Source organism: Equus przewalskii, chromosome 4 (assembly GCF_037783145.1).
Source record: "Equus przewalskii isolate Varuska chromosome 4, EquPr2, whole genome shotgun sequence".
In the NCBI taxonomy this organism is placed as follows: domain Eukaryota; kingdom Metazoa; phylum Chordata; class Mammalia; order Perissodactyla; family Equidae; genus Equus; species Equus przewalskii.
In genome coordinates, this window is record NC_091834.1 from 20,198,005 (window position 1) to 20,216,857 (window position 18,853).

Genomic DNA, 18,853 nt, shown 5'->3' on the forward strand with positions numbered 1-18,853 from the left:
ATAAACTTTGGTTGAATCATTTTACCAAACATTCCTATTTGGATGGTATTGATTTTTATGTAATATTCTCAAATATGTGAATTCTAATAACATGAGAAGGAAGTAGAAGATTCTGGTCTTAGGATGGAAATTTACATCCCTTATATAAGTAAGTGAAGATCCTTTATCCATGTCATCTCTTAAAATGTTATCTATTAAAGTCTTTAAACTTAGATGTGATGCAAATTCATACTAGTCATCTTCTCCTAAAATACCGTTCAATAAAATTCAAGAAGAACTAAACTCATTGTATAGAACAGCACTGCTCCATACAGTACCCAATAGCCATATGTGGTATTTAAATTTTAATTTTAACCAATTAGAATTAAATAAAATTAAAACTTCAGTCCTCAGTGACACTGGCCATACTTCGAATGCTCAATACCCACACATTGCTGGTTGCCACCCTATTGAACACACAATGGCTACCATATTGGACAGCACAGATAGAGAACACTTCCGTCTTCATAGTAAATTCTGTTGGACAGGGCTGATCTGGAAGCCACACTATCCTTAAGTTCTTTGGGGAGGAAAACAGAACTTTTCTAAGTTAGAACAAGAAAATACATTTTGGAAATAAAATGTTTATCCACTCTAGATTCCTAGAGACCTCAAAATATCCAGTTTAGCACTCTGGAATTGAATTCACTTTGGTTGCACTAGATCTGCGCCAGTGTCATGCCAAACCTGGCCCCCAGCAGAGACATGGACAAAAGAGTCCAACTTTAAGAGGTGAATCCAGATATTATCTAGCAACAGGGGCCCTTCCTCACGTCTCTGTCCAGTTGTTCAAATCCACATTCTAACACTGCGGTGGTTCGTTTCCTCCAGGTAAAGGACAGACTCCTGTGATTTAAGTAGGTGAGAATTTGATAGTCAGTACAGTGGACAAATTAAGAAGAAACAAGTCACAGGCGTTCTTAGTACAATCAAGGAAACCCCTGGGCATTAACATTTTTAAATTCAGTAATTTTGACTGAGTCCATAATGCTTTTAGCTCTCAAGAGTAGAATTTTTTTGACTTTTTGGTAATAATTGTATTGCATGCATTCCCATTACACCTAAGGCCGATATTTAATTGGGGTCTTGAACTCAATTGTGTTTTCTGCAGTTGGTAAACCTCACAAATGTGGATATTGTGGCCGAAGCTATAAACAGCGAAGCTCTTTAGAGGAACATAAAGAGCGCTGCCACAACTACTTGCAGAGCATGGGCCTTCCAGGCACGCTGTACCCAGGTAAGCGCTGAAGGCACGAGGCGAGCCTGGCACTGGCTCTCCCTCCCCAGCACGCGGCGAAGAAGGCCCCCTGCACGCAGCGCTGGGAGCACAACGCAGGCCTGCTGCGCCGCCGCCCTGGGATGGAGGGAAGTTTTTGCCCGCTAAAATCACACAGTTTCACTAGGAGCACACTACACTTCCTTCCCTACTTTCCACGTCTTCATCCCACCAGAAATAGTTTGACCTTAAAACTCCTCCCTCTTGACATCTGGGGAAGCTTCTAAGATAGTAGTGACCCTTGAAAGTTCTGGGATTTTTTGGGGGGGGGGTATTTTTTTTAACCTGGAGTATCGATTGTTTCCTTGTGCCTAGTAATCAGAATAACATGTGAAGTCTTTCTTTAAAAAGTGTTTTCATGAAGTTGATCAAATACGGGCTTTCAGGCGGTGTTTCCATTCTTTGGCACCAGCATCTCCCTGGAACGAGGGAGTAAGCCTGACAGTTAACAGTATTGCGGGTGTCAGAGGATTCAAGGAAAAGTTGCTTTTTTCTTATGAGCTTTGATGCTTCTCTGTATATTGCATTACAAGATGGCACTTGACTCCAATCTTAGATAATGTAAAGTGAAAGATGGAAAGAGATAGTGCCGAAGGAGGCTGACCTTACTCAGAGGGACGGCAGTGTTATAAAAGGCACCTTTTTGACTTTTTAAGACATAAGAAATTGGCAAATAGATCAACTGAAGCTAACCTCGTTCAAAACACTGTTCATTTAGCAGTAGCACTGCAAAAATCATCATTGGACTGAGCAGTAGAAGTTAAATTAATAGTTCAGAATTTATTGAACCTTACCCGGCTTTCTGACCTTAATGAATGGCTCATAATGGAAAATCCACCAGGGAACACTCAGATTATTGTTTTCAAATTTTTAATTTTATTTTATTCTTTTATTGTGGTAAAATACACATGACGTAAAACTTACTATCTTAACCATTTTTAAGTGTACACTTCAGTAGTAGTAAGTACATTCAGGAATACTCAGATCGTTAATGCAAATGGGGGCAGGGGAAAGAATGGTCAGAATGAAGTCCTGAAAATCCAGTATCGTTGGCATCGAGAGGCAGCGTGTCACGTGGCCTGTGCTGTCTCCCCACCTACCTGCTGTCGATCTAGGGCTCACAGCTGATTTCTCTGGACCTTCATTTTCTTACCTGTAAAATGGGGAGATTCCATTAAGTTATTGTTTAGCTTTTATCAAAGTCTAAGGTCTATTTCTAGAATGGAAAGGTATTGAAGGTTAGTTTAAGAAAGGAAACTAGATATTAAAATAATAATAATTTATGAGTTATCAATTTGTGGCCAGACCCCAAGGTAGGAGATTAAGGGATGAGAGGAGAATTATAATAAAATAAAATGTAAATACTCAGATATTGTATTTTTCTGTGAAAAATAAATTGATGGGTCTTGGAAGTAAATACTTCTGATTAATGTTTAAATAAGCCGTTTATCCACTCAACAGATATTTACTTAGGACTTATCGGCAATACCAATCCCTATTGAATACAGTAATCTGAATTTCCCCTTAAAACTATACACATGGAATTGAGAAGACAAAATGGACAAGAGACATGGACAGAGTCGATTGGTTTTCTCCACCGTTTTCATTGCTAAAGAAGCAGACCATGAAGTCACAGCAGGCTGAGACCTTCTTCCAGGGGACAAACAGCATCCCTTCACTGAGACCTGGGTTCTGGTTTCATCTCTAAATCTGTTTTTAAATATGACCCAGGGCTCGTCTCTTAAGTGGGAGTGATAATCCGTGTGTGGCCAACCTCACGGAACTGCTCTGAGAGATGCCCGAGAGAAGGAGCAGATGTGAGAGCAGGGAGCAGAGACGTGCATCGTGCACTTCACTGAACATGCAAGTTCAGGTCTCCGAAGGATTCGCACCTGAAACCTAATTCTCCTCTGTTGGCTGCAGATGTCAGTGAGCTTGTCTGTCAGCGATACATATATTAAATCTTAACCCTGTGGTCAGAATCAATGTAATCCGAAAATGTTCATTTATTCCCTTTGGTGATTGGATTATTTGGGACACCACAGTGATGGCTTTACGCTCCTATCCCCAGGAGATAAGAAGGCTTCTCATGTGCAGTTAGTGCTGGTTGAAGGGAGTGTTGAGGGAATCCATAGGCAAACTTTAACCAAAGTCCTGCAAGACTACATCTGGGACGCGGCGGGCAGGCAGGGGGCTGGGGGCCTTGGCCACTTAGCTTGCTGTGCATCTCCCATCTCCTGTCCTTCCCACACCCGCAAGACCAGCTCCCATCAGAATTCAGAGGGACACCCAAGCAGCCTCTTGGCCCTCTAATCCCACTCAGGTTGGGGCCATTCCTTTGGATTAGGTCCAAACAAAGCCTATCTTATAAGATGTAGAAAAGATTAATTTCTCTGAATATAATTGTATTTAGTAAAAGACTTGTTTGTCACCTGTTATAATTTCCTGATGTCTTTTCGGAAAACATAAGTTTCTCTTGAGCCTTAGGTGCACAAATTGTGTTAGATGCCCTTAAGGGAAGTGCATCAAGGGTTGAATAGCCAGCGATCCTGGAGCTTTGGCCCCATTTGTCCCTCAGTGTGACAACTCTGAGGGTCCCAGAAGGTCTCGTGGCCTGTTGGAGTGGAAACCCCGCTAGAGGTGCTGCAGGCACCCTGGGCAGGCGCCAGTGCCCTACTTTGCAGGGAAGGATAGACACATAAGGAATTCTGCCAGTGCAATTGGACTTTAAGGGTTTTATGTGTCTCTCTATATAAATCAGGGTGTGAGCTATTATTTTTGCCCATTAAATAAGAAACACACACTTCAGATGTTAAAAAATTATGTATAGCAACGATAGTAACAGATTTGAAATGTGTTTTCAAAGTGGCATTCATAATAGCAATGACATAAAATACTTAGAAATAATTTTAGCAGGTAAATGCAGGACATAATTAAGAAAACTACAAAACCACACTGAGGCAAAAAAAAACATGGAAGATTGAATAGGGAGAGAGGGCTGGACACTGGACACGTGTATCCTCCCAAATCAAGGCATGGTTTTAACGTAACATTGGTTTGTAAATGTTATTGGACTATCATGAAGTGTCTCTGGAAAAATAAATGAGGGAATTGGCATTTTTTTAAAAGAAGAGTGATGTCCAGTGCTATATTAAAATGTAGCTATAATGTGGAACTCTATGAAGAATAGACAGGCAAATCAATACTGGAAATGGATAAACTTCCGAAGACCTGTGATAAGTCAGCATGTCATATCTAAGAAAGGAGGGAGCACAGGAGGTGGGATTTAAATGGACTGTTCAGAAATGGTGTTAGAAGAATTGATTGGCTATTTGGAAGATAATCAGTTTACATTTTCAGCTCCTTATACATTAGGATAAATTGCAGGGAGATGAAGGAGTTAAATTTCCAAAAGTCTAACCATAAAGACTAGAATATAGATGAAATTATGCAGGATACAAAGTTGTATCTTCAATTGTAGAAAGAAAGGGACAGTAGAGAAAAATAAAGATCAACGAGAAATAGTCCCTGCATCAATATTTACCTCCACAATTTCTAGATTTTCTCCAGTGTGCAGGTGTTAATCAATTTTCTCAACTGCTGTGTGTTCAGGGATCAGAGCTCTGGTTCTCTCCCCGTGTTGTCAGGATTTCCTGGAGCATTTTGAGCCGCCATGCTTCTTTTGCATCTCACATCGCTGTGCCAGTAGATGGAGTGGGACCCTTCGATCATTTCCAGCTTTGACCGTTCTTTGATTCTCAGGGGACTGTTGTCAGGATAAACTAAGTTAGTGGATTTGGGAGTATTTTGAAAAGTTAAGAGGACTTGGCAAAGGGACACAATTAATTAATCGCAGTCCAGCTTCTGGTGACAGTGGTGGGGCTTCTTCCTTTGGTCTTGGGGGATGATACGTGGTGTCCAGACATCATTAGCAGGTGGCTGTGGTTGGTCTCTGTCTCTCTGGCAGGTTTGCTGGCAAGATTAGAAATAATTTCTTCGAAGGGCCTGGCTCTTGTAGGCACTTAACAAATGTCAGATTTAACACTGGACACAACTGAATCCTTTCACAGTAAGCGTTTCTAAACTGGCCTCTCTAACTGTCTTTGACTTTAGTCATTAAAGAAGAAGCTAATCACAGTGAAATGGCAGAAGACCTGTGCAAGATAGGATCAGAAAGATCCCTCGTGCTGGACAGACTAGCAAGTAACGTCGCCAAACGTAAGAGCTCTATGCCTCAGAAATTTGTTGGTAAGAGTTAAACGTTTGCTGTCTCTTAAAAAACAACTACGCGGGTGTTTTAGACTCAGGTGGTAATTAGTTGAGAGTAGAAGAAAGAAAGAGAATCTCATTTTTAAAAAATAAAATTTGGTAAGCTCAACATTTCTTAAATATCATAGAATTTTTTCCACTAGGCCTCTTAAAAATAACAAATCTTCCACCAGTAGTTTTTCCTAGATGTGGTCTTGCAGTGCCCAGGACACTTGGTGAGATCTACCTATGGACACTTCGTGTCCATCTGAGGGTGGCCGAGTCAGCGTGCACAGGGTCAGGAGCGTGGGCCTGGCTCAGCCAGGGGCTCACCACACAGCCCGGACACCCTCTGCCTGAGCAGCCTCTCTAAGCTTCAGATGCTCATTTTTCACATGGAGCTCATAATACTCCCATGTGGGCAACTCTGAAGGTTTAATGGACACAATTGCACAGTAGCTGGCCCACAAGAAGGGCCTAGTGAAGAGGGAACACAACTAAGATTGCTATTTTCACCGTTGAACCTCTACCTGTGCCAGATACTTTGAGGGATAAAAGAAGAAGTGGGGTAGCCCTTTCCTCCAGGAGCTTGTTGTCCAGTGTAGATGATAGACAAATGCTCCTATAACCACGGTCCATGGCCAGACTCTGTAAGTGCAGGAAGAATGACATCTAGTCAGATGTAAGAGTAGAAATGCACCAGGCTTGGGGACCAACCTGATGTTATCAGTGCACAGCCACATGTTAACACTCTCACTGTGGCAAAATTACTTGACCTCTCCAAGCCTTGGTTCCATTCTTTACTTATCTCACAGATTTTTGTGAACATAAATTAACACCAAGGATGTGAGAACATTTAGAAACCCTCAATATGAAGGTCAACTATTATCTAATGTGGAAAGAGGACCATGGTGGGAGGGTCATGTCTGAGAAAGATACCATGGGGGTGGGTCAGGTCAAGGAAAGAGGACCATGGCGGGGAGAGTCATATCCAGGAAAGAGACCATGGCAGAGAGGGTCTTGTCTAGGGGAGAGGATCACAGTGAGAGGGTCAAATCCAGGGAAGAGGATCAATAAAAGTTTCATGAAGCTGAAAGTGACCTTGACGGAGGAATAGGATTTCAGCACATTACTGATAATGGAAGAATGGGAGATAATTCTGGGCAGGCAGATAAAAATAAAGAGAAATGGTGATGCTGGTTATGGGGGCTGGAGTGGGGACATGTGGGACATGATTGAGGAGCAGGGTATGTTCTGGGCTAACTCATACTCTCAGGGAAACAATAAAAATAAAGTCCCACTAAACCCTGGGCACAGGATGAATGACCTTTGAAGGCCAAGGTAAGAAATGTATCCTTAATTTGGTAGGCAGAAAAAACCATTGACATATTTTTAATTGGAGCAACATCTTGGAAAACAGAGACGGAAAGTGCCAATAAGTGAATGGAAAAAGAAGAGCACTGGGGTGGTAGTGATAGGCATGAAGAAAGGAAGGTATGGACGAGGGAAGTTTGGTGAGAGTGGAATGTAAGGGTCAGCACAGGAATTGGGTGACGGAAACCATGAATCATGGTGACTCTAGTAGAGTAGTGTGCCATTTGCAGAAGTGATAAAGCCAGGTTCTGGAAAAAGATAGAGTTCTGGTTTTGATCTGCTAAGTTTCAAGGACTTCCTGATGTAGATGCCACATGGGAGCCTGAGAAATGAGTGTTGAGAGAAAAGATGAATGTAGAATGGAGTTAATGGTTAATGAAGCCTGGGGTTCCAGAGGATGCCTGCTGTCCTACAGGAAAGGACAGGAGGACAATGCAGAGGCCAAGTTCTTGGGGCTCCAGCTTCCCTCTCGCACTGAAAATAGACTCCATTTGATCAGGTTTTAAATAGAAGTTTGTCATAGGTTGAGGGTTGGGAGGGGTGGGGGAAGGAAGGATTTAGTTAAAAAAAACTTTTGCAAACCACTGCCTAGAGACACCATGTGGGGAGTTGCCCACATAAATGTGAGCTTTTAGATGGTGAGAGCAAGGGAGACCTTCCATTTCCTGAACAGAGTAGGAATGAGTCAGGTGCAGAGGGTAGGCTGTTGGTGGTGGGATTTCAGTCACAGCGGGCTGAGGTGAGAAGGTAGCACTCATCCAGGCTCCTCCCTGACAGGCAATGTGTGATGGGGAGAGAGAGCTCAGAGAGATGGAGCAGAGACAGAGCAGCAAGTGTATTCAGGGATTGCTATGGGTCACTGACCGTGGGCAGCTGGGCGTGACTTCTTCCTTCAGGCTGGCAAACTGGAGAATGCCAAGGGCTTTGAAAATGAACATGTGCAGCCCCTTTTAGCTTTTAGAAACTTCAAACCAAATGAGACTCTGTGAAACTACCTTGGCCACCTCAGGTGAGACCACAATTTAATTGTCTTGAGATTTAGATGCTTCCATGTTAAAAAAAAAAAAAAAAAAAAAAATGGAAAGAAAACCAGCTCTGATTAAGCAAACCTAAGATGAAAAAGCAGTCTCCTGGGGAGAAGTGGAGTACACAGGAGAAGTGTATTGGGAACAGTTGGACGAGGATGGCAGAGTAGAATTTGGCAAGAAGGGCTCCGAAGCCTGAAGCGGCTCTGTATCCGCTAGGTGTTTACCTAGAACCTGGTGATTGGCAGTTCCTCTCCAGAATAATGCCTCTCCTTGCCCTGAGGAATAATGACTCCCCTCACTTCAGTTTGATGGGATTTCAATCAACCACTCCTAACTCATCACAGTTTCTCTATCTCGAAAATAAAAAAGGAAGTGGATCTCTAAGGTCCCTCTTAACCTCTAGATGTTGAGTTTACCCTTTATATAAATTCAGACAGAGTGGTAGGAATGCAGCTATCATCATATGTACTGGCCTAATAGTGGTGGAGTTGAAAGAGCTGCAGGTTTGCATTTAAGAGACCTGGGTTCAGGGTCCAGCTCCAGCTATGACTGGCTGGTGACCTTGAGTATATCACTGGACTCAGCATCCCCAGCTGCGAAATGAGTGTGATGCCTCCCACCCTGCCTCCTTCCCATTGCTATTCTGAGGATCAAATGGGATGATGGGTGTGGCAGTGCTCTGGATACTAGAAAGCACCTTAAAAATGTAAGATGATATTATTTTCATGGTGAATATTGCTCCGAATGGCACATATTTTTGCTTAATTGATATGTGATCTGTGATTTACAGTTTTTTAATTTATCTTTGGCATAATTGTAAATAAGTATTTGCTAGCAACATTCCTCACCATTATATCATCAAAGATCTCCTCTTCTGAGAATAATCAGATACAGCTCATCAGGATCGATGAAGCCCATCAGAAAAGGGATACTATTACATAGCACTACCAGTTGTTGTTTTTAGTCTGTTTGTTGATTGTAATGAGAAAATTTTTAAAATAGGGAACAGGAAATAGAAGAGGAAAATTACAATGATCAATATTTCTGCTACCCATTATAATTATCTTGGTATATTTTCTTCTTTTTCAAGAAAAAACTGTTGTATTATTAAAATGACATGTGGTTACTATAAAGAATTTTAATGCAAAAATGACTATTTTTAAATCACCTCAAAACCCGACATCCAGAAATTACCAATATTAAGAGTAGCTGAGCATCATTCTAAATATCTTTCTATTCACATGTGTGTGAGTGGATAGGATGATGAATACATGGATAGATACATGTGAAAGAAATACTTCTATAAGATTCTATCATATTATAGATGCTACTTCAAATGAAAGTATCATATTTACATGTCTTAAATTTAAGAGGTGGACAAGAACCAACAAAAACTGGAGGGCTGGCTTATCTTCAAGTAAATATTTTCTCGCAGAAAACTATTATTTTTTAAAGGATTTTTCTAAGATTTTCCAAGATTAAGTAGATACATTATGAAAAACATTCGGACCTTCAAGTCATTTTTTAATTCATTTGTTTCTATTTAGGCAGTATCTGCTGATTCACTGGTTTGAAAAATAAAGACATATGCCACTTCCAAATGCTCTTTTATATTATTTTTAATTATTATTATTGTTCATTATTATTTTTACATTGTCCAGCTTCATAATATTCACATTCTATTCTCTAATCCTAGCTTAGCTATTAATTATTATATATATAGCTTAACTATTAATTATTAACTCTATATTTAAATAGATTCAACATAGACCCAGTCCTTTTAGTACTATTTCTATTTGTTTTGAGTAGTCTCTCCACAAATTGGCCTTTACATCCAAGCAGCTTCTTTCAGGAAGGTTCTGTGGTGCTCTGTTTCCACAGTTGTCTGTGTTTGAGGTATCTGCCTGTGGCCCTTTCTACTTGAGGAGCATCTTGAAGGTGTGTGTGTGGGGTGGGGTCACTCTTGTTCTCCCACTGAGAACCGGTTAGATCTTGCCATGAGGACTGATGGCCAGACTTCCGTTTTCTCTTTGAATGCTGGAAGAGTTCTTTGTCTGAGCTTAGCCTCAAATACCCTAACTAGGATGCGTCTTGAGGTTTTGCATTCTGAATAAAAATTCCCTGCCATGTTAATCTGGGGATTCCCTTTTTTTGCCTTTATCTCTGATGATTTCTCTTTTTTGTGTATTCATCTTTTATTCTGTCTACTGTGATCTCTAGTCAGGGATACCAGGTGTCCCAATTTTGGATAATTTGTCTTCCATATCTGTTAACATTTCTTTAAGTTGGTTTTTTTTCTCTTTTTCACGTTTATTCACTGTTATTATCTTCTGTTTTTCCTCTGTGTCAGTAATTCCATTTTTGGTAGTTTCTGTTATACTACTTGCTGCCTCTAATCCATATATTAATTCTGTAATAATACTGCTGTGGACCTCATTGTGTTTCCTGAGCTTTGAAATCTCTTTCTTCTCATTCTGTTGTCTTAGCATGCTGTCTTTCAGTATTTTTTTTTTATTGAGTCCATGTCACAAAGCCATTATGAGACATCTCCTCTCTCTCTTAAATTAAGCTTTCATACTAGGATGGGCTCATTGGTCTGTGTTTTACTTCCTTTCTTCCATTGTATTGCTAGAAAATATTTTCACAGTAACCACGACATTTCTCTTCATCTTGCTTATTCTACTTGGGCTGATATAGCTTGATTGACATTTCAACATTCTTTCCACTATATCTGAGACATTTTTTTTCCTGTGAGAGCTATTGACTTCTCTAAATCCTGAAAGAATGCCAAGGATGGGAAGGGAGGAGTTCAGGTGAGGCAAAGTGCAGTCTTTGTTAAAAGACTTTCTCTCTGCTCTCCTCCCTCATTCTGCGATTTGCTTCAATGCCCTACACCAGTTATCACTGCACTGGTTGGGGAGTGTCCCAGCACACAAAGGAATACTCGGGGATGTTGGGCCGTTTCCCCTCAGTGGACAGCATTGCGACTTCACTCCTGTCAAGGAAGCCAGCCTCACCGCTCACTTGTCTAGTGTCACCTGGTTCTTGCTAGCAGAGTTTCCAACTGCTTTTTGATCAGAAGTGGAAAAAGACACCTATTTGAATTGATTCTCTACAGATATGAGGATATTAGGGAAACTGCTAAGGATTTTGTTGATTTATACTTAATGTTTTTGGTGGCTGAGATCAGCAGCCAGGCTTTGCCATATATCTCATTCTAGAATTATCTTTCCTTGCTCCTTGACGTTTTTAAATATGTAGGTCATTAGAATATGTTACTTTCTGTAGCTGATTGCCAAAGTGAATTTTGTGGGTTTTTATTTTTCTCACTTTTTGGAGTATTAGGGAAGAGAAATTCTGTGGGTAGTTTCAATATACCACGGTAATCTGAAATATATGTTGTTTTTTTCCTACGTCCATTTGTTGTTGATACCAACTTTAAAAACAACAGACTTCAGTGATTGCTTGGGAAACCACAACCACAGAACCATGACTTTGGGGAGAAACAGGGTGATTAGGTAGGAAAGCACAATTTTGGGTGGGGCTCTAAGCACTTTTATATTTATCAGAATTGGCTACAAAATCCCCTCCCCCTCTCTCCTTGCTAGATTAGGTTTGGTAGAGGGATAGGCTGAGGTACAGGCCAGAATGGATTCATTCTGCTCTGAGGTTAGCGTAACAAGACATTTAGCACCTCAACACAAAAACAGGAAAAAGTGATGTGGTTTCTGTAATGCTGTCCAATTACTTCGTCTAACTCTTAATGGAGAAACACCACTTCTGTGATCCCTGCCGCCCAGCTTGCATAGAGATTGCACTCTGCTGCGTTTCTGCAGAGGGTATGACTGGCCACCAGCAAGTGTTCTTTCTGCGGTGCAGGGATCACGCTATACCATCATCAGGGCATGTGCCACTCCTGACTACCAGTAGATTAGAATGAGTGGAAGCCAGGCCGTTAAGTGATAAATATCCATTACAAAGCATGAAATGAGACTGAAGATACTTTATACTAGGATGGGGCATATTCCTGGGCAATTATCAATGGTCGCAGATTTTTTTTAAAAAAAGGACCCTTAGTAAGTTTATGAACTACAGAGTAGTTTATCCTTCTGTTGCTAAGAACTAGCAGAGCTCCATGTCAGGTGTCAGCGTAGAGCGTGGGGATCCTCCTGCCACCGCTCTGACCAGCTGCCATCAGCCAAAACCTTGATTCCGGACAGCCTGAAAGTAATTCCTTACTTTTGCCCCTCCCCAATCTGTTCTCCCCACAGTGACTGAGCAGGGCACTTCCTTCCTTCACATCCTTCAGTAGCCTCCACTTCCCTTTGGACAAAGCCTCAGCTTGGTCTAGCCCTGCCTACCGACCTGATGCTGCCCCTGCCCCACCCCACCCGGACTCTGGCCCCACCACCTTCACTAGACAACCGTCTCCAGGCTCCTCCCCTTGATTTCCTCTTGCTGCTCCCAGAGCCAGGACACAAAACCCCATGCACCTGACTGACTCTTCCTAGGTCAGAAGCCATATGACACTTGAAGCGAGCCTTCCTTTGTCTTCTTAGGGCTTCTCAGACTGGGATGCCCTGTTTGTGTGAGCCTGCTTCAATTTCTGTCTCCCTTTTAGCTGTGTGCTGAAGAGGATGGGGCCCATTTTTACTTACTCACCTCTCTATCCCTCCTGTCTGGTCCATGGTAGACAGTCGATGAGCATGTGTTCGAGGAAGGAAAGGAACAGAGTGATGGAAAAATGTAGACAGTTTAGACATGCCTGTGGATGGCCTCATGTGTTTGACTTCTTAATTAACCACCACTGAAAGGAAAGTAAATCAATAGCCCTGACAATAAGAGTGCGAAGAGTTTATTAACAAATCTGCTAGTTAAGCCATCGTTTCATACTGAACTTATAACCAATATGTCAAGAAAGTGAATCTTCAAGGAAATTCATTTTTTATTTCTTAATGGAAATGTTTACTCAAAAGCTAATTACAAGAAGCCAGCTCTGGTCTCAGATTTCACCTTTCCTGGGGAAGCGAGCTTGTCTGGTCCTAACAACTGTGATATTAGATCGTAAGTCTCTTGAGGCAAAGCTCGATTGCTGACGAGTCCTTGGCAGTAATTCCTTGGGCATCACTCATGCTCACTAATTTTTTGAAAGAACACGTGAATGGCACACCTTCTCCCTGTAGCTCCCTAGGTTTGCCACCATCTTCCCACCACATTTCTCTGTAGCGTGCGGCTCCAGTGCTGCCAGCGACTGGCAGGCAAGTGGAATTCAAGGCGCAGGAGCATGTGGAGATGTTAAGTCTGAATATCCTCTTAACTCTCACCACAAGTCAGAGCCAGCTTTGTGTTATTGATGAGAATGATATCGTTTTATTTTAAAGAATATATAGGTATATATTTTGATTGTTTTATTCTAGAGCATTAACGTTATGAATTTAAAATGTCACATAATATTATTTTAAATAAATATATTGCACATTATTGTGAATAATCATATAATTATGTATTTTAATTAAATAAATTTATGATAAATTGACCAGTTATTTTAAAATACTTAGAACACCATATTGAAAATACATCATTTAAATATTAATCTTAAATTAAATATAATAATGTTTAAGTATACCATCCATAGTAAAAGGCAAGTATTGGTTTAGTCCATTTGAATGTTTGCTGTTTAAATTGACACACTTGTCTTTGGTTCAACTGTTCATTTGTTAATTTGTCCAACAAGATTTCTTTAAATGCCAACCCCAGGCAGATCCCTGTGCTCTGTGCCCACAGGGCAGAGATAGCTCACCCTGCTCTATTTGGGAGGTGTTCATATTGCATGTCTACGCACACCGCAAGGTTGGGTGCCCCGCCTGGGTGTAGAGTTCAGCTGTTGCTGCCACACAGTTAGGAAATCTGGGCCTCACTGACTTTCACCCACTTCCCACAGGGGACAAGTGCCTGTCGGACATGCCCTATGACAGCAGTGCCAGCTATGAGAAGGAGAATGAGATGATGCAGACCCATGTGATGGACCAAGCCATCAATAACGCCATCAGCTACCTGGGGGCCGAGTCACTGCGCCCCCTGGTGCAGACACCCCCGGGCAGCTCCGAGGTAGGCCCAGTCATCAGCCCTATATACCAGCTCCACAAGCCCCACCCTGAGGGCCCTGCGCGGTCCAACCACTCTGCCCAGGACAGCGCCGTGGAGAATCTACTGCTGCTCTCCAAGGCCAAGTCAGTGTCCTCCGAGAGGGAGGCGTCCCCGAGCAACAGCTGCCAAGACTCCACAGACACCGAGAGCAATACCGAGGAGCAGCGGGGTAGCCTCATCTACCTGACCAACCACATCAACCCCCATGCCCGCAATGGTCTGTCCATCAAGGAGGAGCACCCTGCCTACGACGTGCTGAGGGCAGCCTCCGAGAGCTCCCAGGACGCCTTCCGGGTGATCGGCACGAGCGGGGAGCAGATGAAGGTGTACAAGTGCGAACACTGCAGGGTGCTCTTCCTGGACCACGTCATGTACACCATCCACATGGGTTGCCACGGCTTCCGTGATCCTTTTGAGTGCAACATGTGCGGCTACCACAGCCAGGACAGGTACGAATTCTCATCCCACATCACACGGGGGGAGCACCGCTTCCACATGAGCTAAACCTCCTCTGCTGCGTGGACCCCACAACGAAGGGAGTACAGAGCCACTGCCTTCCCTTCTGGCAGCAGCACAGACTGGACAAGACCATTGAGCTTTGATTCCTGGTGGTGTTTTGTTTTGTTTTTCTAAGTTGGTTGGGATTTGATTTGCTTTTGAAAACAAAGAGATTTTTATTGTTAGATACAGGGTTAGAATTGGAGCCCCCAAACTGCTGTGTTGTTGGATGTTCTCCTAGACTGCCGGCTGAAAGCCCCCACCTGTGGCTTCCTGGAATTCCCCTCCTCCAAACAATTGGTCGTTTTCAGAGAGAATTTTATAAAAACAGGCCAAAACCTGGGAAGGAAGGAGCTAGTTCCCATGCTAAGCACAAGAATCACATGCTTGATATGGTTTCCAAGGCCCCAGAAGCAGTGGGTGCAGCCCCTGAAGTGTGGCTGTCCTGGTGAGCACTGCCGGTGAGCAGACCTGGGAAGTGCCCCAGCACAGCAGGCCCTGCAAATTGTGCGTGCACCTAGGGCTGAAAGGCGGCAATTGTCAAAAGAAGGGATTGTCCTAAGTCATATTCTGCAGGAAAATAAATTATCGGGGAGAAGTTGTGACTATTGGGCTCCCTGGGCAAGGGGAAGGGGAAGGGAGAGCCTTTTAGATTCATTCTTGATTTCCATACTTCTACGATGTTGCTCAGAGGACTGCTCCGCCTTCTGGGCTTGTTGTCAGGTGGAATGAATGCACCTCTGGAGACCATTGGGCTCTGCTTTGTCATCCCCGTGCCTTTAATGGCCCCATGAGTCTATCACTACATTTTTAACACCAGTCCTGAAATCTGGACCATGATTTCTTTTGAACCTCTCAAACGGTAAAATTCCTCAGAAACCAAAGCTTTATTAACCAACTTCCACACTCATTTCTTTGGATACTTATTCCTTCCCCGGCTGGTTCTACCTATGACCAGAAGCCTGTTTTCCTACAGAAGACCCATGCTAGACCTCATTTGAACTAAGCACACATTTTGTTTGTAGGTACAGGCCTGGATATCTTACTGTTGGTAAATTTCTTTACCTGACATCACTGTATATTATTGTTGTTTTAAAACCTGTGAAAGAAGGATTCAGAATGACCACTAATTTTCAGATCAAGGAAATATGACAAGTGAAGCGCAGCAGACATTGCTAACACACGGAACCTACCTGTTTGAAACTAAACTTTCAAGCAATCTCAAACTCTCTCCCATAAGGACAAAGCAGCTGTGTGCTCACACATAAATAGTTTGCATGGCCCTACGCCCTTTCTCCCTAGGGGATTGGAAGGTCAGGGCAGTCTTGTGCCTAGACCACGAGGTCTGACAGGAAAGAGGCCAGTGACACTGGAGGGGAGAGCCCTTCCCATCCATGCTAAGACGTGGAATGCTCTCTGAGGCCCCACTGAGGTGTCTGGGGATTCTAGTCCAAATCAGGAAGGGTCTCCCTCAAGACTAACCCTGTCATTAAGGACATTCATCTCAACCACCTAGAGAAGGAAGAGCATACAATTTCAATTGTTTACAGTACTTGTCTTCACCAAAACTGTCCCACGGGGAACATGAAGAAACAGAAGAACAACTGTACACCTCCAAATTTAATCTAAATCCAGGGTTCTTAGTCTCAGTGCTGTTGACATTTGGGGCTGGATCATTCTTTGTTGTGGGGGATTCTCCTATGTATTGTAGGATATTTAGGAGGATCCCTGCTCGCTACCCAACAAATGCCATTAGCACTCCCAATTGACAACTAAAAATTTCTCCAGATGTTGCCAAATGTCCCCTGGGGAGCAGATCGCCCCCAGCTGAGAATCACTGCTCTAAATGAATTCTAAGCCAATCAGATGTCTAGGAAGTCTTCCAAAGATGAAAACACTGGAAGCATTATCCTAGTCATCAGTCTGGAGCCTGACTCCTGTTCCTTTGGAGTCATTATAAATTCTATAAATGAATTATCCCCCTTCAGTCTTCAGAAACATACCTTCTCATGTGCATTTCAGTTTTGTTGAAAGGATGGAGTCCACAAAGATATCATTCTTGAGTCATGGATTTCTTTGCTTACAAAACGGTCTGTGATTTTGGAACTGGAAATAAACGAAATGGTAATAATTTAGACTGTGGCACACTGATGCACTGAATAAAGGAACAGATAGAGGAGCTGGTCTGTTGACAGCTGTAGTTCAGTATGCAATTACAGAGAAAGATACACCTCATCCGAATGTACATATTCAAGGTGAAAGACTTCTTAGAGTTCCAGTTTGCTGGCCAATTGCACCTGCTGTGTTGTTTTCCATCCATCCCACAGTCAACTGGTTGAAAGGAGTTATTTCTCCCCATGGCTTCAAACAAAATTTAACCCAGAATTGTAAATAGTGGCTGCAGGAATTCTTTTCTAAAATGCTTTCCCCTTCTTCTTACTGCCTTTTATAGCAAAGATAATTGTCTATTTACACACTTTTTGTTGTGGTTTTGTATTGTAACACCATTTTTCTTTGAGACTATTGTATTTAAAGGAAGTTTCATATAGTGTCAACAAGTAATTAAATTATGTCTGAAAGCTGGCCATATTCTGCACCAAAAGCTGTTACTGTTTTTCTTCTACCTGGTAAAAGTAGGATTTTGCATGACCTCCCACCTTTTTGTTCTGTGGTTTGTTCTGTTGCTTGATGGCGTGAGTGTGTGTCTTGGGAACCACTGTGTACTGAAGTGTCCCTAGGCTTCATGTGCTCTCCATGTGTTTAAAATAAAGATCAGAGAAAGGAGGGTCACTAGGAGCAGGTTGATATGTTGATCACAATGAGAAATTGCTATGTAGCGTTCCTGCCCCGCCCCTGTCGCCCAGCTTCCGTCTACTTGAAAATTCTGGACACCTGCCCCTCACCCAGGTCCCTGCTGTAACATGTACCTTAGAGCTCGGGCTGGTCCTCATTGAAGAGTCACTAAAAAGAATTGCATTATCATTGCTTTATCTCCAAAGGGTGTGTCCCAGTACCACTCGCTTCAGATACCAGCATGTTTCACTTCCAGTTTAGGATCAACCATGTAATGGGATCTTAGAATCTTCGTTGAGAAAGAGAGCTACCTGTTATGGAGATGTCAGATTGGGGTTTTTTTCTTCCTATTTTTGTGCTTTTTCATGTTTTGCTTTGATTACTTTGTGACTCTTATAGTGTCATATTCTTGCCAAAACAAAAGCAAGATGAAATGGACTTATGTAGACAAGTCATGAAGCAAATGTATTTCTCTATCCTGCACTTCTTAAGTTCTGGCAATAATGAAGGTTCAACTCTACTTAAAATCCAGATATCTCTCATTCAGTTCAATGCGGGTTTTTTTTTTACTTTAAAATGAACCAAAATCAGACTTATTTAAGATGTACAGGCATCAGAAAAAAGAAGCACATATGCCGTTGGTGCGATAGCATTCACTGTGAACACGTGTAACCAGATGTTAATATGCAATATTGTTTCCAATACTTTCTAATACACTTTTTTACAATGTTGTGTGTGGTGATTGTTAAGGTCCAATTTATTTGTATCCAATGCAGCTTTAGGTCTTTAACTGCTATTCTGGCAAATACATGTTGTAAATGAGAAAATGCAGTTGTATTTCCAGTCTGCCTCTATGATGATGTTAAATCATTTCTGCTTAGCTGTGAACAAGGGGTATACCCCTGGAGGAATAGAGTCCTTTTGTACACATTTTGAAATGCTCCTTCTGTAGTGATAGAACAAATAAACGCACCAAATCCTCTGTCTGCCCCATTGCACGAAGTCCACACGACTATGAGACAAGGCCCTTGGGACTCCGCCACTCAGAGAAGGCAGTGGCGGGCCTTGAGCTGGTGTGGCCTGAGTTGAGAATCATTTGTGATCGTAGGCATACGATGTTTCCAGCACAGCAGTTCAGTTCAGCAGACTGACTGCCTCCTGTCCAAGCAGTGCTGGACTCAGGGTACTAAGTCTCAGTCTTTGACTTCAAAGTGTGGATTTAAGGGTGGGTGGAGGCAGTGGGCAACAAGAAATACATTTCTGGCTCTTCACAGCTCACCGCATAATTCCCCGAGTACCAGGCCCACAGCTGGGGGAGCCCAGAAGACAGTGACTAACCACAGTGGCCACCTCTCATGGTCCTCACCCTGCAAAGCTGCTCACTTAGGCCAGGGCTGGGCAATGCTGGAAGGCTCATCTCAGCTCTGTACAGAACTGAGTTACTGCTAAC

General features: G+C 42.6%; 1 protein-coding gene across 29 annotated transcripts in view; it reads left to right on the top strand.

Annotated features, from left to right (window-relative positions):
* Window positions 1-18,385, top strand: part of IKZF1 (IKAROS family zinc finger 1) — a 97,199-nt gene extending 78,814 nt beyond the window's left edge. For 7 of the 29 annotated variants that reach the window (XM_070615577.1, XM_070615579.1, XM_070615580.1 and 4 more), the window contains 3 exons: window positions 1,151-1,276; window positions 5,429-5,563; window positions 13,907-18,385. In XM_070615577.1, the coding sequence (XP_070471678.1) occupies window positions 1,151-1,276; window positions 5,429-5,563; window positions 13,907-14,616 (971 nt within the window). In that variant the 3' untranslated portion in view covers window positions 14,617-18,385. The remainder of the gene's footprint in view (window positions 1-1,150; window positions 1,277-5,428; window positions 5,564-13,906) is intronic. The other 22 variants (XM_070615589.1, XM_070615581.1, XM_008531904.2 and 19 more) reach the window with 6 other exon arrangements.
* Window positions 18,386-18,853: the final 468 nt, after the last annotated feature.